Source organism: Oryzias latipes, chromosome 10, assembly GCF_053564925.1.
Source record: "Oryzias latipes strain Hd-rR chromosome 10, Olatipes_Hd-rR_3.1".
In the NCBI taxonomy this organism is placed as follows: domain Eukaryota; kingdom Metazoa; phylum Chordata; class Actinopteri; order Beloniformes; family Adrianichthyidae; genus Oryzias; species Oryzias latipes.
In genome coordinates, this window is record NC_136246.1 from 2784944 (window position 1) to 2808216 (window position 23273).

General features: G+C 39.7%; 1 protein-coding gene across 1 annotated transcript in view; it reads left to right on the plus strand.

Annotated features, from left to right (window-relative positions):
- fstl5 (follistatin-like 5) overlaps positions 1 to 23273 on the plus strand; it is a 256580-nt gene that overhangs the window by 26802 nt on the left and 206505 nt on the right. The window contains exons 2-3 of the mRNA XM_078953833.1: positions 9126 to 9267; positions 19351 to 19381. Coding sequence (XP_078809959.1) covers positions 9136 to 9267; positions 19351 to 19381 — 163 coding nt within the window. The 5' untranslated portion in view covers positions 9126 to 9135. The remainder of the gene's footprint in view (positions 1 to 9125; positions 9268 to 19350; positions 19382 to 23273) is intronic.

Here is a 23273-nt window from a genome sequence, read left to right on the forward strand (position 1 = left end):
CTCCGTCCTCCGAACACACAATATATTTCACGCACACACCTCCGCTCCTTGCTCACCCCCCCCCCCATCTGCACCTGCAATCGCCCCTCCCCTTCTCTCTCGTGGATCGCACCCCGCTCAGCACACACACGCTGCAACACTACCCTTGTATTGATCAAGTGGTATAGGTTTATACGGGATTAAGAAAGTAAGCAGTGCTAGAAAATTGTGTTTCCAAAAAGTAATTGTTACATTAATCTAATTCAATGTCCCTGATTTAATTTTCACGTAGATGCTATCCTGCAGGAATTAAAAGAACATGGCAGCAGCTAAAAGTGAAAAAGAAATCGAGTCTTCTCAAAATCCTCGTACGAGGTAAATATAATGTTCTATGAATTAATGCAGCCTCCTCGTCTATTGGGTCCTCCAAAAAAGGACAAGCCATTCTTGTCACTTAGACCGTCTCTGTGTGACGGACATGTGGGCAATGAAGGTTAAAGCGAAAAATACCGCTTCGTCTTTAAAAAGGGGAGGGGACCGGCAGAAACTTTGAGTTTGGAGAATAAAACCTGCTCCCGACCAGGTTAGGTTCACAGCATAAGTAACCATGGATACTGACTCCGAGTATAAGTTACCTCTCTTTCAGAAACGGGTTTGACTTACTCTGCTTTCTCTGGTTTAACAAACCTCCCATTCTGAAACAGAAAACCCAGGGTTTCCCTGATTTCAGGGTTAACGCACTCAGAGTTTACACTTAACCTCCTTTCTGAAACAGGCCCCAGGGCCTTTCGATGCGAGATGCTAATGACAGTGTGCAGCCCTGCAACATGGAAACTTACTAATCCAAATAATTATGAAAAAAATAAGTTTTTTTTCTCCATATAAAAACCTTTTTTGGTGGCCTTATAATCTGGATTCAATAATAATAACAGCAACAACAACAACAACAATAATAATAATAACAATAATAAAACTATAACTATTTTATTAGTTATAATATTCCTTCTTGTGTATAATCATTGAGATGTTGTGTGCTTTATCTTTCTTCTTTTTGGTTGGGTGTGTTCTTAAAGCCTTCCTTCTGTTGTCCTCTTTCATGTCCACAGCTGCATTTAGTTTGCAATCACCACAGCTGCTGGTGTTTCTTGATTGCCTCCACAGTTCTCCCTCTGCTCCCCTTTAAGCCGTTCCTCTCCACATCCTCCCTGCATTTGTTTTGTTTGGCTTTTGTGTGAATGTGTGGTCAGCAGTGGTACGTGATCTTCATTATGGTCTTTCACAGTGGTTTGGTGGGAACATAAAGTCCTTGGTTTCCTATCTAGGTGCCCTCATCCTTGTGTTTCTCTGAATCTCATTTGCTGTTGTTGCATGAAGCTGTTTAGAAGTTGTTCAAAGTTTTGTGCATTTTGTTTTTGGTTAAAGCCACATTTGATTGTTTTGTGAAATAAATCTGACACACAAACATCTAACCTTCTTGACTGAATCCTTTACAACCGTCAATGGATCATTTATGAAGAAAATACTTTGTTTAATTGGGATTCTGTCACAAATTAGATTTTTACTTCTCTAGACACTGATGTGAACCAGATCCTACCAATCCTACATATCACCGCTGACAGTCAAAATCTGCTTTATTACATTCATAAGGTTGGAAGTGGGTGAACTCTTTTGTTTGTCATATTTGTGTTTTAGTGCACATTCATGCACTTAAGAGAAGGTAGGGTGGGTGTGCTTATTATATTGGCCGTGAAGTTTGGAGGAAAAGTATTGGGATTATTGCTGCAAGTTGGGGGTGTGGGGGATGTAAAGCTTTTAATAAAAGCTTTTTGAAGGTCTCTTAACAATATAGGAACTGTTCTGCGTTTAACTGTTTTGCATATCGGCTTGCAGAAAATGTCCTGTTTGTCATTTTGCAGCACATGTTTCACAAACCAAAATACTGTAGATTTTTGTGCCTTCTCCCTGTGAAAGACAGAGGAAGTCACTGTTTGGACCCGAGTTTCTCCAAAGGTTTGCATTTATAAAAACTAGAGCAAATATGAAAATGAATGTAAAAACAAGATGCATGTAATTGTGTCTCTCATACGGTAACTTTTGTAAAATCCATTTGTATGCAGTGCACTGATGAATATGCAATATAGGAGTTTCTAGCTGAGTGCACAATAAAACTGAGGGAGAAATGCAAAATGAAACATTTAGCACATTTTTTCTTTACATTTAGCATGTTTGAAGAACATTGACAAACTAGCACAGCTTTGTGTACAAATGACTGCAGTCATTGTTTCAAGGAGGAAACGTTGATGCTGGGAGAGGGGACAAAGTCAGAGCATCTCTTCTGCTCCTGTAAATACTTTAGAAAGCCTGAGGCAAAGCTTCTATAGACATGGCCTGTCACATATCCACCTCTACAGTACAATGGCTGAAGACAGAAATGAAACCGCTCATGGTAACTGAAGATGACATTTATAATGTCTTTTCATTTCCCCCTTTTTTCCAACGTCACATTTTACCATTGAATGTTTGTTTTGTGCACAAGCAGCTCCTCTGCTCTGCCGTCCTGCACTCGTCCTCCTCTCCAAGCCCCGGCCGCTGTGCTTTGGGGCAGCGGTCGACAGCCGTCACCAATCTTTTGTCAGCAATCCATAAGGCATTTCTTTCTTTTTCATTTATTCGTTTCTCCCTCAGCCAAGGAGGCCCAAAGTGCTGTACACAATTCCAAATCCAAATCCAGAACATAAAAAGGATCAAAACAATTAAAAAACAATTAAAAACATACTTAAAGGTCAGCAAATACTAAAGCATGGTGCTGGAGGAACAGTTTAGATTTAAAACCCTCCAAGAGGGAAGCCTCTCTAAAAGCCGGTGGCATCCAAAGGGCAATCCTTATTTAAATACAATAGTAAATACTATGGTTTGTGCCCGGGCCCTGCGACAGGCTGGGGACCTGTCCAGGGAGACCCCTGCCTTCACCCAACAGTTTAGGCTCCAGCAGCCCTGTGACCCTGTAGGGGATAAATGGATGGATGGATGGTTTTGTGCCTGTCATTGCAGGAAAAAGGGTCCAACAGTTTAATTGTTACTGTCTGCCTTTAGTTTCTTGCCCCCGCCCTCATAATTCCTTTCCGATGAGTGAAGAGATCTTTAGTAACATGGTTTTGTTTACAAACTTTAGTCTGAAACAGGAAAGTTCCCCGTGACGGGAGTATGACAGACCAAACGCAAGGTCCAGGACTAGATCCGAACCAAGTTAAGTAGACTGGGTCCAAAACAAGAGTTTTCCCAATCTTGATACACCCCTAATAAATCAGGAACTTTGTGTCTGCAGAAAAATAGCAAACACTCACTCCCTCATTTAAACTTATCACCAGTTCGTGTGCTGCTCAGAAAGGGGAGGGGTCGTTTTTTCTGCTGCACGTAAGATTTTGACTACTAAACCCCAAATTCTTAGCTGTTTGTTGTTTTTTTTTAATTTGCTGGCCTGAAAAAAAATGTGCTCACATTCAAGAGGAAGGCCAGCCTCCAAGCAGATGCTGTCCTTTCTTCTGAACTGACTTTACCATTTGGTAAGTGACTCACTGTCTGCAGATGCAGCTGAAGAAATTGTAGTCTGTTTTGAGAGGATTTTCTGAATAATCCTGCAGAAAGCCAAGGCCAAATATGTTTTCACCCCATGCAGGCAAATCATTCCCACCACGTCTTCCTGACACCTGATATGCTTTTAGCATCATGCAGATCCTAAATGTGTTCATAATGGAGGTAGATAATGCTCCTCTGATACACCAAAATAGCAACAAAGCGGTCTGAAGCTAAGAGGAATGTGTGAAAATGAATCACAAAGACAGCTCACTGGATCTTTGTGTAAATGCTGGCTGATACATTGATTAGGAATGTATGACATTCAGAGCATCCTTAGCTTGCTGTGATGTAAGAAATTGCTCTGCTTGAGACACTGCCATAGGCTTTTTACCTTTTCTAAATGCAGTCCAAGGACCAATAGGGAGCCCCCTCCTCAGGGAGAGAGTGTTTCCTGTGGTTTGGGCTGTGCTTTGAACTTGAAGGAGACTTTCATCAGTAGGCAGTGCTGCTGGGGAAGTATGAGTGAAGGTGTAGACCGTGTGAGACGAGCTGTGAAAACTCTGCCAAATAAGACATGGTGAGCCCGGATGCTCTGGCAGCAAACATGCAGCAGATGCTCCAGTATTTTCCAGATATCTTAGACATAATGTGTGGAATTGTGTCTAACCAAATGTGTACATGGAACTACAGCTGAGTGTGCATAAGTAGATGCTTGGGGGGCCAGGGTAGGGGCAGCAAAGCTCAGCAGTTTCTTTTCTGACTGTAGTTCCCCGACACTGACCCACTGACTGTTTTGGATCATTCTAAACATTCCCTGCAGGAGGTGATTGCTTCACAGATCAGACTGGGAGCATCTTTGCAAGATGAAACAGTCCCACGTTCCCCTGCTGCAATCCCATTTCTCTGCTGTACAGGAGGGCCTCATTTAGACCAGAAACTATCTCTGTAAAGTACCAGTATGTTCTCCTGGGGTGGGGGGGGGGCAGCCACATGAGCTTTAAAAAAATGTGTAATGACAGCAAGTGTACTCAAGCGGTCTGAGTACATTTGTTTTGGTCTATACTGAGCTGACCTTCAACAAATACAATTCCACCTTGTTTTTTTATTGTCAGCAATGGCTTGACTTCAAAAGTAAAAGCTTCTATTTCCAAGAATGGTTAAAGCAATAATTAAAAATATTTTGCTCTGTGAGTTTGTAGACCTTACAGGGATTTTTGTCATATGATGATATTTCATTTGACCGCGTTTTGACATTGTCACTTTGGCCTGATAGTCCTTACCTGTGTGTAGCTGAGTCAATCAGGCAATCAAAGAACCAAAGTAAAAGGAAACTTCTGACCTTTGAATTGTTGCACCTAAAAAAAAAACCAGGCACATCTCACCAAGAAATCATTAGATGCCTTTATACAGGAATATATAAGCTTCTATTAAATAAAAAAACACCATTGTACAACAACAAAACCATATGTTACCTGGTTCACTTAACTAACTCCTCCTTATGCATTTAATCCACTTTTCTGTCTTGTTTAACCTCTTAATGTTCAAATCTTCATAGATGAATACATCCAGGATTATGAAATGAAAGCAAAGATCTGATGCGATCAAAGATCAGCCCAGTACAAAGTCACATGACAACATCTTTCTTTCATCTAATCTATAGCCCTGCTTGTTGTGCAGCTAACCCTGCTTCAGCAGTTGCTGCTCTCCTGGATCAGGTGTGTTCAGTCAATCAGAAACTGGACTGATTCCATCCAGCTAATCAACATCTACTGAGACAGGGTTAGCTGACCTGACATGACTTTTCCTTTATAAAAGCAAATAGTTTGTTCAGATTAAAACCATGACTGCAGGTTCAAGTGACAGAATGTGCTGAAGAATGAGAAACAATTCAGATTATCTCTGAAAATAAAAATAATCCCAGGGTCCCCTTCACCACAACGGAGTTGGTGACCAACATTAATGTGAGTAAAAACACAAGGCCAGCATCCGCCTCATTGTGTGAGGACTTTGCAGACCACTTCAGGAGCAAGATGGATTCAGTCAGAACTAACATCATAAATGAACAGAAAAGCCTTTTTATTGGTAATGATGTCTTGATCTTACCTGAGGAAGCACTGGACAGTTTTGACCTGGTTGAAGGTGCAACACTTGGTTTAGTTTTTTCCTAAATTATTCCAACAACCTGCTGTTTAGATTCCATCCCTACATCACTTTTTAAATCTTTTTACTGTTTTTTTAGAGTGAGATTTAAATGATCATGAACTCCTTTCTGCTGCCTTTAAAACTCTGGTGGTGAAACCCTTACTAAAGAAAACCAATTCAGATTTGTATTTTTTTGAAAGAACAGCGTCCAACAGACCATTTTCAGGTTTTAGAAAAACTTGTTTTTATTCAACTGAATGAGTTTCTCTCACAAAACAACATTTTTGAGATAAACCAGTCTGATTTTAGAACGAACCACAGTACTGAGACAGAGTTGTTAAGGATGACACAAGACTAATAGAAGTACTTTTTAACTGTAAATTTGATGTCAAATCATGGATGGCAAACCATTTTTTTGCAGTTCAACCAGGAAAAAAATGGAAATTTTAGTTATTGTTCGTGAAGCCAGAGAGAAACAGTTTTTTAAACTAAAAGAATTTTCATTAGATTATTTAGACGCGGTTAGAAATCTGGGTGCTGTTTTTGACTCTGAGCTAACTTTTATCCCCCATATTAAGCAGGTGGTTAAAACTATTTTTATCATCTTAGAAATCTGGCTAGAGTCCGCCCACTACTCTCTCTTGTTAAAATGGAGACGCTGATACATGCTTTTGTCATCAGTAGAATTTAATATTGTAACGCCCTGCTTGCTGGTCTTCCAACAAATACCATTTAGAATGGAGTAAGTCAGCGGATAGCATTGATGAGCTGAGGGGATGGTGATAAGTGGAAGGATATGAGCAGCTGGATGACCTCTCTTAATGTTGTTAGCCTCACCCCACATGCTCTGTGATGGGCCAACATTGAGTAGAAACACTCTCCTGAATTGCCTGGACCATTCTAAACCGAACCATACTGTACTGCCCGAACCATACTGTACTGTGTGTGGGTGTGTGTGTGGGTATGAGGGGGGGTCCAATCCACTGGGTGGGTGCTGCAAAGAAGGTTCTGGCTGTGCATCCTGCTCTTGCAGAGAATAAGGAAATTGCTGATCTGTTCATGTTTCTGTCTACCTGACAACACACAGCACTTTGTTCACTTCAGGACTGAACTGCCGTTTAGTTTGCCTTATAGTGAGTCAAAAACAGTGAATCATGAAACCCAGAGACTGTTTTCAAGTATCAAAATATTTCACGTTTTTGAAAATCTTTTAATTGGTTTCCTTTTTAAATGAGCTAAAAGAAAGAAAAAAAGCAGAGAAGCAGATTTTGACAACTTCAGCTGGCTAATTAACTGGCCCTGCACAGTTACAGCAAAGCTGTCTCTAAAATACAATGTGTACAACATGAACATCATGCAAAGTGCCTCAACATGCTTTATACCGTACTGTGATCCAACGGTTTCCCTGTACTACACAATTTGTTTTTGTTTTTATTTTGGTGAAATGAATTCTCGCTTTAGTGTCTCTGCTTCCTTTTTGATTGGACTGTTCTGACCAGCTTACTCATTACTAAAACAAAAGCTGACTTATCATTTTTCTACTTGATCTCCCTTAAATTCAGCTTTACACATTTTAAACCATGAACATTTACTAAAGCCTGAATTATTTTTGAATTGTTTTTTCTTTTTGCATTCAAGTCAGAGGAAAAACAGCAAAGGCTTATTTTCATCCACACCAAATCAAAAATAATACAGTTTATCCAGGCATGAACATGTTTAACAGAACACAATACTGTTCATTACATCTTGCATTTTTAGCCTCTCAAAACCAGACTAACTCATCCCAGATTGGTGTACATTTAATCTAGTTTTGTTGCCACATGCTGATTTCAAGCTTTTTAGTTCTCCTGCATGACTCGAGTTGTTTGGTTGTCTGACCGTCACAGTGACATGGCGCTCTGCTGCTGCAATCCTGTGACCTCCAGTGAACACTATGGCCTATCAAGACTGCCAAGTCAGCACCTTTGTTGTCTTCCAAGACACCAAGAAAACAGGGTCACTAACCAGCTGTCAGCTGTCTCCTTCCAGTGACGCATGACGAGCAGGAACCGTTTTTTCACATGGTTTGGAAGTATGACTAAGTGTTTGACTGAAAGTCAAAAACTAAAACTGATTCAAGCTTCCTTTGTGTGTGAAAAACAGGTTTTAAAGAAAAAAACAAAAACATTGTCAAAAACGAGATGCAGCTTATAGCATGAAACAGATACGTGTGTGTGTTTGTGTGTGTTTGTGTTAAGGTGTGTCTTGCAGTTTGAAAGAACTGACATCACCTGTCTGGATGCTGATGTGCTTCAGTGACAGGCCGTCTCTCTCTTTCACAAACCTAAACGCCTTTTCTGTTCACAGTCATGTTAAGCGAAGGCCAGAATCATTCATAACGTATGTCAGGGATAATGGCAGATGAAGTGTGCATTATGAGAAATTAACACAAGCCGTGGAGGCCTGAACCGTCTGATAATGCACACTTTGAAAGCCAATAACCCATTTATACCATGGTCACTTACAAAAGAAATAAATATTCAATCTGTTTTTTAGTACTTAATTCTTGTTATTTTTTCTGAGATCGCTTTTTTCACAAAAAGTGGACTATTTATTACGTGGTGCAGCGCGTTGTCACGGTAACATGACAACGCACCGTTAGCTGGAACTGACCTCGGCTGCAGCGACAAAGGAAAGTGATATCTATGCTGATCGTCATGATGTTAAAAAAAAGCATCAGTTCAGAGAGAAAGTTCACCTCTTACCGCTTGTTTTTGTCCAGATAATGAAGCTAAAGTTTGTTTTAAAGAAGCCAGAGCAGTGATACAGAACATTTAAGCTATGTTAGGTGTGCATTATCCCTGTGCATCATCACTTTTTATCCACACCCAGCAGCCAATCAGAATCGAGTATTCACCCGGACCATGGTCTAAATAATGAATAACTGAAATGTGTTATTTTAGCACTGTGTGTGTCTTTGTGTCATTATATTTCACTTTAGGCTGCATCTTTGAGGGTGTAAGCTGGCTGTTAAGCTTATCTCTTCACTACATCACTGTTTCCTGACTTTGACAGCCACACTAATGAATCCACAGCACTCACTTTAATTGTCCTAAAATATCGGCTCTTTGTCTTCTTTATCTTGATTTTCCCATAACCTGATTTTCCTCACAGTTGATTTAGAAGCAGATCTCATCTTATCACTGAGTGTGGTGGACACACACGTTGATAGCTCCACTTTAAATCAGCAACAATGCTGGCTTCTCATGGTCCACAGTAATTAGAGTGCTCCTGATGAATTCAGAAAAGAATAAGGAGACCTTTATTAGTCCCACAGGAGGGAAATTGCTTTGTGTATTTACAGCAGGGCATTCATAGAAGTGACTTGTTGGCTGACCATCCAGTTTGTTGCTAAAATAAAATCACAGCTTGTGTTTGGTTTTTGACAGGAAAACAGCAATGAAGACGGCTAGACGGTGGTTGCTGCCAACGCTCCTGTTGGGGCTTGCTGTGCTTGGCATCGATGGAAAACTCAACAAGGACCAGTTTGGGTCACAGCCCTATCGAGCAATCATGAGATTTCGCCATAAGGTATTGATTACCTTTTTTCCCTCTTTGTTTTCCCCATTTTCTGTCCATAGCAACAGGAATTTGATTTTTCACAGAGGTTTATAACAGTAGGCTCTGGTTGACACATCTGACGACTCTAAATGACATGCTTAGTCATCCTCCCCCCTAACCCCCCACCCACCCTAGGCATAAGGGGGTCTTCTTGAGCAAATCCATGAAATGAATGCTGGGCACAGCTGAGCAAAAATGAAGATGAGCCCTGACGGAAGAGAAGAGCTTGTCTTGACATTTAAAGTGAAATAGTTATTGAATGTTTATTGAGTCAGTGGAACAGGTCAGCTCCCACACGCAGAACCTGCCACCTTCATTCAAGCAACGTTGCCTCTTAAAGAGCTTTTAATTTCTTTTAGTTCTCTGAAGTGGTTTGAATTGCTTTAAAGTTGATATTTTATGACAAGTGCACCGCAATACCACACATGAATTTGTTTCATCCAGAATGTATACAAATTAAATGTCAAGGGTAAAGGATTTTCATCTAGAGTAACTTGGGGGGTTCATTTAGATAAAAGTTTTTAGTTCAACTTTAGTTTGGAGCCAAACGATTTGGATTTTTCAAATCTAAACTGGAGTTGAGAGAAAATTGTACTTTGATAATACGACCAATGGTCAAAGAACAATTTGTGTGAATGTTAAACTGTCAGGAACTAAGGTGCACCACAACTGGACCCCATGCAGGGAATAATTTCTTCTCAGCTGTTAAGATGTGGTGTGCGTGCAACAAAGGTTGGAGAGGTCCAGGGGGGGCTCTGGCATGGGGCTGGAAGCCAGTGGTAGAAAAGTGTAATAAGAAGAACCAATTCCTGAAAAGAGGAAACAAGTGAGGAAATCCAAGAAGGGGACTCTATAGGCTGGTCCAAGGCCTCAATCCAGAGCAGCCCACAGTTGATGCATAAGTACAGATGGGTGGATAATCAAAACGTGTCCAAAAACCACCAGAATAAAAGGTTCCCAGAGAGTTGAGGCAGGAAACTCCGACAAATTACCAGCAGAGTCTGGCAGTGGAGCATCGGAATAAAAGGGCAGGAGAACAGGTGAGAGGAATCAGTTTGATAGTGTGCAGAGGGGGAAGTCACTTTAGAAGGGGGAAGCATGACAAAAACATAGCTGGTGGAAAAAAAAGAATAAAATGTCTTGAAAACTTCTCTGTTGTAGTAATCCACATGTCTCAGGGAACAAAGACTGGTCAAATAAATTAAGTCATCTGTGAATATCAAAGCTTAAATCAAATATCCGCTCACAATTGTCAATAAAAACACTTTCTAAGAGAAATAATTTGACAGAAGCAAAACCTTTCTAAGAGTCATGAATGGTCAACTTCAGAAGTATTTTCTTGTCCTCAAAGTCTTTTCTTTTCCCTCATAGACATGTTTTTGCTTTTCCTGGAACTTTAAAGAAACATCCCTGCTAATTTATATTTTATTAATGACAAAAATGATTTGATTTATCAAAAGGATGATTCTGCAGGCTATATTTTAACAGAGAATAGAATAGAATAGAACTTTATTTAAACCTACAAATGGGAAATTATCTTGTTACCATAGCTCTATTAAAAACATCAGACAAATAATAAATAACACTAAAATACACAGAGAAATGCTTAACAACAGTCTAAATGTGCAGACTATAGAGACACACATTCTTTTTGTAGAACAGCCTCAGTGCTTTTTCTTTGTCTGCAGTGGAAAGGTTTTTTTTTATTTGCAGGAATGTCCTTAGACTTTGCTGTCAGTCATTTCTGTTAAGGGAAGGGCTGAGCGGCTCCACAAAAGACTGAATGAGGATTCTAATAGAATAATGGATAAACCTTTAGCTGTTTTGCTCATACTTAGATCTTCCCCCTTTTACACTCAACTCCATCATACAGAACACACACACACACACACACACACACACACACACAAACACACTGTACATGAGTAGGATGGTCACCAGTGATCCTCTGTCCCCCCCTTATGGGAGGGTCCAGCTGCTGGTGCGGTGTCCCGGTTCTTTTGTCTCTTTGGGCATGGCGGCCCTCCGTCCATGTTGTGATGTTCATCCCTGTGACTCATGTTACATCTAATCTGGAGGGATGCTTGTTTATGACGTGCCACTGTCAGAAACAATGGATGTCCAGATGTAGCAGTATCTGATTACTACGCGAGTAAAATCATAAAATTATTTTTTCTTTGTGTTTATTTGATTCTATTTAAGACATTTTGATAAGAATGATGGTACCGCGATTTAGCTGCATCTAAAGCTGTTTGCGGAAAAGTCCCGCCCCTTTAACTGTCTACACCAATCATTCTTGAAGGCTTAATCACATGTCATCAGTCTGACCAATCAGAAGTGGTCAAAGTCTTCACTTCCTTGTTCCGATTCTGCTCATAAAGTCTCTCAGTTCTAACAAAAATACCAGCTAAAGCTCGTCTTTAGCGGTGTAGCTTTCCACAGAATCCGGTATCAGACCGTGGAACAAGTGAACAAAACCATGAAGCTCAGAGACGCTAGTCTGTCTACGATCGGCGGATTTTCGGCACTACATCTCCCATGATGCATTGTGTTAAAGTGACTGTCTTAGCTCACAATGAGTCTCTCCTCTTAACGTGTTAAAACAACGAACACACATCAAACAGTTTTTGAATCTTTTAACTTAACTTTTATTACATATTTTAGAAAAAAAACAGCTGCAGCTTCCAGCTTTTCTGCTACAATTATCACAAAAATACATGTGAGATTTTAGAGAGACTGTAGATCAATACAGACTATGAGCTTTTCCTTTTTCTTTTTTTTTTATGGATGCTGGTGTGCCGCCGGATTTTTGTCAAGGTCAAAGTGTGCCGTGGCTCAAAAAAGGTTGAAAAACACTGATCTAGACCCACTAGACAGTGCTCTGAACCTTTTTTCTTCAATGATTTGTGATCTTCACTGGTGTCCATGGATTACATGAAATCTTTCCACCTTTATCCACCTTTGTCATGGTAGGGAGAACACGTCAATGCAAGGGGGGGGGGGTCATCTAAGATAGCACAAGGGTTAATGAAGAAAGGAGTTACAATAAAACAAGACAAGCTGAACGTTACAAGTGTGGCTATGACAGAATATGACTTTGGAAGTTTCACCTGTAAGAAAAATAGGAAGATTAATTGAATAAAATTACAAAGTTTCTTAAAAATTGACCAGTGTTTTTACTCCCTCCCACAGGAATCCACATCCAGTATGGTTTCTTTTTTTTGAGGTGGACAGCCCACAGCCACCAGGCCTTTTTTGTTCTTTTAATGTCTTACTGTAATTCTAAATCTGACCTTGCAGTTTTGAAGTTAATCCTGATCTGTGTGCACGTGTGTGTGCACGTGTGTGTGTGTTTGTGCGTGTGTGGCAACTAACCAGGGTCAGACGCGACCTCATAAGCCTTTGACCCCAATCAGCAGAAATCACTGGGCTTTAATGTTAAACTTAAAACTCTTCCAGCCTTTCAGACAATCACGGTTGAGTTCTCTACTTGAGGTCATCTGCAGGTTTGAACTGATCTTTGTAACCGAACGACGTGGAAAGTGTTTAGGAACTTCTCCACTGAGATTCAACTGAGATCTTCCATCGCCTGCAGGTGGACTGTAACAGCTAAACAGAGACAGTAAATTGTGATTTTTCTTAAACCTTGCCAGACTTTTATGAAAGGAAGAAAAGCAGTTTTTCTGAATTGGTGGCCTTGACATTATCTGTTATGTGAGGAGAAACAAAATGGAGACCAATAAACTGTCTGCAAAGCCGTGTCCACCCAGCTTTGACTTGGCCACATGGCAAATCTAGATTAACAAGGATAAGCCGAGGCGGAGGCGGACAGAGGGAGGGGGATGTGCAAATTGGATAAAGAGGCAGGAAATGGAGACAAAAATTCAAGACTTAATACCGGGAAACATCTTGATAGTGTTTGAATTATCAGTCTGTGTTGTCTGTATGGTTCCATTGTCAGTATTATTTATATATTTATTATGTCCTTATTATCTACAAGGACATTTAAGTGAAAACAAATGGCCACAAATACGTTTATTATTCCTGCAGAACAAAACTCAGAATATGGGGTTAGGTTGAGAAAATTGACTTTATACATTTATTTCTTCTCTCATGTTGTGTCTGTATGTTTACAACAATCTGAATTTGGCACAAATTAAAGTGGGGAATATTCAAAACTTCACCTAAAGTCATCAGTAAACGTCGGCTGTTGCTTCTTCGTTTTTAGGTGTGATAGGATGCAGTAACTCCATCAATGCAGGACAAGGAAACTTAAAAAAAACTTTAATTCAAGCTGGAACATATCTCGTCCATTAATGTTAAATGTCTGGCCTGATGATGTTTTTTATTTAGCTTGTGCTAAATGAGAAATTGTGTAAAATACCAACAAATAATAAATACATTATAATAAACACATTTATATATTAAAACTATGATAAACACATTTTTTGCAGTCAATTAACCCTGATACAATTTTTGGTATGAAGTCCATCAGTCTCCTGAGTCTATGAAGAAAGTAGGAGTGGACGTAAATGAAGTGAATGGTGATCTGCTTGACGGGGGGGGGGGGGGGGGGGGGGGGGTATCTTTTGTGCTTTGAAACTGCAGGCTGACTGGTTGGGGAGGAGGGTGCAGATGGATGGAGTGAAGTTGCAAAGACTCACCGACAGAGATAGATGTGAAGAGTTAGCCAAGCAGCTAATTCTGACAGGGGCAGATGGAGCAGGTATACAGCTGGGGGCTCCGCTATCCCCTGAGTCTGAGGGCAGCAGAAACAGGCCCGCCAGTGGCTCTTGGGAAATCATTCTCTTCAAACAAATCAAGTGTAAACACTAACTGCTGTTACATGTGTAAAATGTCTTGGATTGGATCAAAGATCGGATTAGAATTGAAATGTGCACATGGGTCCAGAAAAACTTTATCCGGTATTACGTATTACTGACCCACAATCGGAATAAATCATTTACATGAACAACGATCGGATCAATAGTCGGCATAACCCACCTGTCTCGATCAGAAGGAAATTTTTATCCGAGTGAGTCTGATCGGGGCGGAGTATTCCAAACAGCATATTTACATGATGCATTTTTTCTATCCTGATCTGGTGTTTCTTCCGATTACTTCTCCATGTAACCGTAGCTACTGACTGCCATATGCAAATAAGCTTGTTTGATATCTCCTCTACCTGTGGTGCATTTCTAAGTGTCACCTCCTCTTAGGGATGTGGTGGGGGCCAGCAGCAAGCGGAGCCACAGGTGTTTTCTGTGCAGAATTGTATGGTTAGTTCAGTCAAACTGCATACGTTGGTGTTAAAATAGCTGGATACTCTACAGTGTTCCCCTCAAAAAGATGGGAGAGTACTGCAATCTTCATCATAGAAACACTTCAATTTTGAGAGACAGAATGAAAAAAAGAATCCAGAAAATCCTATTGAATGATTTTAAAGAATTTACTGGTATAATGGTGCAGAAAAAAATGTGGTCAAAACCTAAGTTCACCTAAATACCTTGTAATGTAACCCTGTTGGTAATGACAGAGGTCAAAGGTTTCCTCTTGTTAGTCTTCACAAATTGTGTCTGCTGCTCTTTCATGCAGATGTTCTCTAGAGCTGTGATGTTTTGGAGCTGTTGCTGGGAAACAGAATTTCAACTCCCTCCACAGCTTCTCTACTGAACAAAGGTTTGTCTGCAACATTATACAAACAAACTCTTAACAAAAATCATAAAATGTGACTACTTGAATAGTTTGGTTCACATTCCGTTTCTCACTGTTGAATCCATGATGAACATTACAGACCTCATCTTTTTAAGTGGGATGACTTGCAGAATTTGTGACTGACAAATCCTTTTTGTCCTTTACACTAAAATGTGCCAGACGGAAAAAAAGAATACAGATTAAAAAAATATGTACAACACATCGTAACCATCTTTACATGAAATTAAAAAACAAAAAAAGTATCTAGAATCATGAATCAGGCCAGGGTTTGGAATTGTGTTGGCAGTGTTTTGTTCCGGATGGTCCTGAAAATGTTTATTGTAGGACCTGAGAGCAGCAGGAATGAAGGATCTCCCTCACACAGCAAAGGTGGATCAGTCTGTCACTGTGGCTTCTTTCCAGGCTGTTTCCAGGGCAGTCAGGGTGGGGTTTGTGTACCACAACTACTCCTCATCCATCCTTCCTGACTGACTTCAAGGGTCAGCCCAGGACAGAGTTGGACGTCTTGATGTTATCTTTATTTAACTTCTTCTTCTTCCTTTCTGTGGTATACTGCTGCTGCAATCTGTGCTGTACAGGTTAACTAATGCCACCGCAGAGTCATAGAAAGGACTGTGGACTCCTCAGCAGGTACAGCCTTCTTTAGGCCTACCTGTACTGCACATGGTCCAGTGTATTGTTCAGGTGAGAAGCCAGGTACTTATAAAGGTTTCTGCCCATCGTTCTTACCCAGGATGTTTACCACTGAAGGAGTTGTGTGTCTGGGGAATTCCACCATCATCTCCTTACTCTTCACTACATTGATAAGGATGTTGTTCCACCGACACCACAGAGTCTGTCCACCAAGTCCTGCATCAATCTTCTGTAGTCTGTGTCCAGGTTATCAATACTGAGCTCGACTGTTGAAGAGATTTATTTTGTGTGAGCAATGAAACACATTCGTATTGCACTCCATAAACTCCAAGCCTCACTAAAATCAAAAATAACACTATGGATGTGGAAATTAAACTGTTGCTGATGTGGGTTTTCTGTGGTCTGGGGGGGTTTAAGGCTCAGTGGAGTATCAATGAAACCATGGGACCACCAAAGACTGAGTAAATTTTCCCATTTAGGAGACAAGATCAATTTCTTGAATATATGCAGGTATGAAGATGATCTGGTCATCCTTTGATGATTTTGTTTAAATGTGTATTTATTATTTTTGTCAGTCTGAAATTTTTTCAAGTCATTTTTCATAGCTGGTTCAATATTCTAATTTATCTCTAAAAAACAGCAGTGTTGAAGTGAATTGTACTTGGCATTTGGGACCATTGCTCATTGCTGAACATAGGCCTGTTGCATTATGGATCCTTTCCATAAAAACACCCTGCTGCTCGACCTGATGGAAAGACAACCTGAAACTTCTGAAACAGACCAAGAGAACTGAGCTTTGCAGATTTCACTGGAGAAATCAAATATTTATATCTCTTTCTTTCACATCCCTGACAGCCTGAAAGCATCTGCTTCCAACTGTATTCATGAAAGTGTCTTTACTTTTCAGCCCTGAACACGCTCTAAGTTCAGCTAAATGTCATGTAGAGTCACTCAGCTTTTCAGCCAATTAATCTTCTCTGGGTCTTTTCTGTCATGTCCCTAAGAATGACTTTACATCTGCTGTTATTTTTGTATCAGCATAAAAGAAAAACAAAGAGAAAAAGCAAACTGAGTAAAAGAGAACCTTTCTCACCTATAAGAATGGGCTTACCTTGTTTTAAAACAAACCTGAAAGCTTTCGTCAGAGCATCCGCTTTTGCAGAGATGCTGACTGATGCTCCTGTGCGTTTGATCAGCAGCTTCTGTCCTGTTTCCAATTACTGAACAGAACGATGCATTCACTGCTTCTGTCTGTTTGTTAAAGAAGTAATTAGAAAATTAGCATTACCTATGATAATGCATGTGTGAAAACTTTAGGCTGAAGCTCTTTGCTTAAACTGCTGACGCTATTTGTTTAACCCTTTAACACTGGAGTTGTTGACATCAAAATAACACGTTTTTTGCAGTATTGTAACTTTTCCTTTGCGTAAATGTATGTCATTTCAACGATTCTGATGCTGAGGAAAGCGGCGTGATGCTACACTCAAAGTGGGGTGTCAAACTGCAGGCCTCGAGGGATGGGGTTCTACATCTTTTCCAACTAACCTGCCATTGGTTTACTGGCTAAACTCACCTGATCCAGGTAATAAGCAGATAAGGTCTGATTTCTGTAAATCTAGCTGGATGGTGACCCTGGAGGCCTGCAGTTGGACAACCCCGCTTCAAAGTGTTGCATATTGTCTAAAAGATACTTTTCTCTGTGTCAGTATCAGTGAGTTTATGTTAAGTGAGTGAGCACTTCACTACTGAGAAGTGTTGCATAAAGCGCCACGCTGCTTTTAACCGCTACAGAATCTGTTAGAATTACGTAAATTGCATAAATGGTAAAAGAGTTAAAGTAATTCAGACCACAAACAGTGGAGCCGAAGCTCTGCTGTTAAAGGGTTCAGTTGCTGAAGGTGTTTTCTTAAATGCTGAAGATATTTGCCTAAAATGCTGAAGTTGTGAACAGGTTTGTTGAACATGATGAAGCTATTGGCTTAATGCTAATGTTAATGAAGGATTCACTGTTTCCTTTTACAACTATGTTAAATAAACTACGCGTACGGACATTGGAGAGTCGGATACAATTTTACGGCTCTAGGAGAAAAAGTTTTGCCCCACAACTTTGAGAGTGAGATTTGATCAAACAAGATGATTTGTCTTGCCTAAAGTATGAAGAAATGTAAAACTTTGAAAGAGCACAAAGTTTTTGAAAGATTTGAACATTTCTAATTGATTCCATTGGGGCAGTAAAGTAACTTCTTGCTTTTAATTTTTTGAAACCTATATGCTGAATGAGGTGAACATTTTGATACTGAAATGGCTGAAAGTAGAAGCAGTTTATACATGCCAATGAGTGTACGGAGAGTCGCAGTAGAATCTTAATTTTGTGAGTCCTTGAAAGCGTTCACACATTTATTGACCTGATATGGATTCTCAACACAACCCAGTCTCAGTCTTTCTATCAGTGACGTCACATTTACTCAGTCCAGTGCTCGTTTACCGTCGATGCCTGAAACCCAAAAAGGACAGCTTCACCCAGGTCATTGGGTGAGAAGAGCAGCTGTCCCTCAACCTCCCTCCAGTCAAGGACAATGGACTCCTAACGACCACAATCATGGCTTTCCGTTTAACTCCAAGGTCTATGTGATCTGAAACCACTTTTTCTTTTTCTTTTTTGCCATCTAGTTATTATATTAAACTCTTGACTGTATATAGAGAACTGGACACAGTGACCCCTCTCCCTTCATGTTCCAAACAGGAAGTATCTGCTGGCTCCAGGAAGCCAAAATCCCATTGACTTCTGTATAGCAAGAAACAGCTGTTATTCAGTCATTCTATTGGTCAGAATAACCATTCTGTATCTGACACTTTTTTGAACATCTTGGTAATCCCAGAGTTTTTTCACCACATTTTTTTAATCAGAAGTTGTTCAAGTTATAAACTAACCAATCAGATGCCTCAGTAAAAGCGTGTGGTACCCACTGACCTTGAATGTTTGATTGACAGATTCTCCCAAGCCCGCTTTCAATGGAAGGGGAGTGGACTTCCAACAAGCTCACTCCTGATTGGCGACAGTAGTTCCCATAGAAACTTTGACTCAGACCAATCATGGTCGACTGGGTCCAACCTGGATTGCAGACAGAAATGACTTCATTTCGATGGATCCGGAAGTAAATGGTTGACATCACACTCGCTCAGACCAGTTCTCTGATACAGTCACACTTTAAAACTCCTCCTCCTTGTAACTTAAAAAACTGCTTTCTTAACAGTTTCATTTCAGAAATCATCTTGGGACATCTTCAACTCAAAACCAAGTCTGCTGTATATTTTTTTTAACTTTTCTTTTGGAATGAGACTGGGTTGCTAAACATGTCCTGGTGCAGAAAGTGTTTTCTTCTTGTTGTGTTCTTGTGTTTCTCTGTGTGTTCATTATCTAACAGACTCCATAACACTGCAGCACAGTTGCCAATGAATGAGGAAACTACTTGCATAATAGTTGAGTCAGAATGGTTTCAAACTGTTCTGTCCTGCTTGTATTGACAGAGCAAGTTCAGTGGATGAGGATGAAATCAATGAAAGATTCATTTCAATGGTTAAAAGACCTGCAATTTTCTTTTTCAGAGATTCAGCTTGGCTAAAACAGCTGATCTTATGTTGGTTTAGGTGTCACCTTGTGTTCTTTTTAGTCTGACTTCTGTTTCTGTCTTCTTTTTTCACCAGGATGGGATCCCACAAGGCCTGAAAACAACAGGTTGGTTTGTTTCTTCTTTTCCTTCATCATCTTGAAGTTTGTTTTATTTTTGTTTTTATTAGGTGTGAGTTGCTCCCTCACACAGACCTAATCTTGGATCCTGAATCTAGGAGTTAAAAACCCCCAGAGAACATCCAATTCATTTGTTTGTATTATGTTTGCATTAAAACTGTTTTTGTTTGCCTACTATTCTCTAAACTAAGAAGCTTGTTAAAAGTACAGAATTTTTGGGTGTTTTTTTAGAGTCACTTGCTTTGGCCCGGTCTTCCTATAATCTAAAAGTCAAGTAACTGCATTTGGGTTGCATTTAAATGTTTAATTTTTAGCTCTTGTACTTTGGAGAGCCCTCTAATGAGTTTATGCTGTGAGATGTAGGAGCTGTAACTTGATTTAGCAACTGTTGGTCTTTACACCACAGTGAAAAACATAGCAAGTACAGCAGAAAATAGGTTTTATTTTGAAAAATGTACTGGATGCACTTGACAGTCGCATGCATGATTTCCAGTGAAGGTAGTTTAATTTGCCTCAACTTCACAAAAAAGTGTTCTTGCTCGCTCCGGCCAAAATTTAACAAAACGAATTTGGAGCACGCGAGAGGCCGGACCGGCTTGAGTGGCTCTCGCTTTTTTCAAGTTACATAAAGACTCTTGCAGCTGCACCTCAGCTGGACTGGATGCCGTGTTAGCCCAGGGTGAAGATGACCAACAACTGACATCAAAACATGCTCTTATTTTGAAGACTCTCTTTGATGTATTTTCAAGAAAATGTGTTTGCATTTTGTACTGTCAGACCTTCCATGTTCTACACTAAATGATTCCCTAGGTTTGCAGACGTGGGAGACTCATGTGACATGGGTTGAGTCTCACTTGAGTCAGACTTAAGTTTACTTTGGAGGACTCAAGACTTGCTTGACTTACTTAGACAAGTTTCAACTTGACTTTGTCTTGAGGCAGATGACCAAGAAGGGCTTTACCTCTTAAAATACAAATGTTGCTTTTTGGTGTTTTATTTTAGATTTGGATCATGTGATACGTCACATTTTATTTTGGAGTGTGACCAGGTGATTTTATTGTGCTCCAGCAAGTTAGCTGACCAATACAGGAGCAGGATTTTTTTCTAACTCTTGTCGAAGTGGCAGCAGTCATGGAGCAGCAAAAGCAACCATTATTCAAACGGGGATCTGAATGTGTCATTGGTGACATTATGAAGAAGAAAATTGTGGTGTACGCAACAACATTTAACTTTATCGGTCACAACAACAGCCATAGTCTAGGTAGATGATGAGCAGCAATGCTCTGATGTGAGGGGGAGTACGGTTGGTGGGGAGGACTCCTCTTGCCAGCACCTCCAGGGCTCAGCAGCCTTGTGAGGAAAAGCAGAAGAATAGCACACTTTAGGAAAGAAGGGGGAACCATGTAAAGTAGTATGAAACAGACATCCAAACAGCTAAAGCCTTCTAAAACCATTCTAGCTTGTCTACACACATTTTAAGCAGTTTATATTATGTTTTGTAGATTTGACAGAAACCTATTTTGTATAAAATTCTTGCTTTATTTCTGTAGTCCTAATATAAATCCGCTTTGAGTTGCCAAGCTCAAATACAGGGCATGAGTCTCTGGAAAGGAAAGTAACAAATGAAATCATTTGTGTAACTTTAAGTAGAGTGTAGGTTATCAATAAGTATAGGAATTCAACTTAACACAGCTTAACACTGATTAAAGTGTGGAGGCTCTGGGACTTCATTACATTTTTGTATGACTTAAATTTCTGCACTGACTTGGGACTTTCATGAGGCTTAATGCTTAAACCTTGAGACTTGTGAGTGACTTCTGTGGGTTGAATGTTTACATAAGAATGTTAATAACCTTCATTAGCAGTGTGCCATTGGTGTAAATTTGCCTTCATATGAAATTTGCAGCAGGAGCTTTTGTGGAATGAGTTACTCATAAAGTTCTTGGCGCGTGACGAGTGAAGGAATGATACTCCCTCAACAAAGTGGGTAGAAATTTCAGAGTAGATTTTAATAATGCAAAGAGAAATTCAACTCTTAGCTCCATCTGAAACATTCACTGCTATGTCCAGGAACCCATAAAATGGAGAGGCTCAACTTCCCTAAATGTAGTCAGCTTATCAATGATTTATGGTGTCAGAATTATGCACTTTGTGCTCCTCTCTTTTATTCTAAGATATTTAGCTGATGTCTTAAGGGGAGAGGGGAGAGAAAAAAAAAAGCAAGTTACAAAAAAAGCTGATTAGTTTTCTTCTTCTTCTTGCTTTTTGTTGGAAAGAAGATACCTGCACTGCAGGCAGATCAAGAATCTTATCTCTGCCTTATCTGCTTAAACATTTCAGGTGAAATGATTTAGGCAAACTAAGAGGTGAATCCTTGGAACCTTCTTAAGATGCATTTTTGATCTTGGCAAGCCTCATGACCTACGTGCAGGAGGCCACAGGCAGGATGACAGTAAATTAAATGTTCTTATAGACAAGCTGAAGCTTTATCTTCTACAAAAAATGAGTTTATAATTGAGTTATTGATTGATTTGGATAGTAATATTCTAATCAAAAACCCCTTTGAAAACATATAACTGGAGCCATCCAAGAGTATTTCTCAGTTTCCATGGGCATGCCAGGGATGTAGAGTGCAGTGGAGCCTTTTCCTCCTTTTATATTATGCACAAACTACTCGGAGCTGAAATCTATTCATGTGAATTGATGGTTTTACTATTAAAAAGGCATTTATCTTGCTTCCTAACTGTCTCTCAAATGGCAGTGTCACTACATTTAGATTCATTCTGGATGAGATGATATTCTGCACCAGCTTACATGTGCTGCAGCAACAAGAATATTACTGTTTCTGGACAAACTGAACAGTACTCTGTACTGATGAGAAATGATGAAACATATTGTTTTCCATTAGTTTTCTGTTAAATATGTTCATTGACAAAATAACCTCAAAAATCAAAGAAACATCCAATGCCTGAGAATGACCAGTGTGGCAGTAGGACACTAACGATATTCCATGGTGTTTGGAGTGTGGGTTTATTTGTAAAAAGAGCTGCTGTTAATTAGCAGACTTGGCAGTAAAAGCATTGGGAAATACTGAGCCTCCCTGACTCCTTTGGTGATTGTCGTGACTAACTAGTGTGAGTCCCCTTGTAGGCTGCTTGTGACCATGACCTTGCATGGTGGGTGTAGATCTTAAAAATGTTTTTGCACTAAATTTCTATGTCAATCCTGACTGTTGCTGCCTTTAGTAGAAGCCAGGATGGTCGGATAGTGTCAAATGTAAATAACTCAATATGTCAAATTAAGTATTAGTTCAATTAACAAGCCCAAGCAACAGAATTTGGCAAAACTTGTTTTCCATTAATAGTCTATTTCGCTATTTACTTAATGTTAATCAGTTTAGGGTTCCAGCCTTTGACTTAATGCGCACAGATACAAGTCTGTGACAGTAAACTGTTTTGAAAACCGCAAAAAGATATAAATGTTATTACTAAAATTTGCTTCTGCTCAGTCCTGTTGTGTATATCTGTGTTAAAATGTGCACTACTTTAGCTTTTGAAACAGTTGAAAAAGTTCTACTAATGCCATACGGAGATGCATATATAGTGTTTTTTTTAATGGAAGGTGGTTCTTGCTTCTTGGTCTAAAAACGCTTTTTGTACAGCTCAGGTTTTACTTATAGTGCAAATTTGTTAACAACAGAGTACTGGTAGTATAAAGGTACTAAAACGTGATAGTTAAATTATAAAATACCAGTATACATAAAAATACTAGGGTTGTAGGAAACAAGGGATTCTGTGATATATCACAACATTTCATTTGGGAAAACGTGGATCAATTTAAAATGCAGTCAAGATGATATTTATTTAATTATTTATAAACG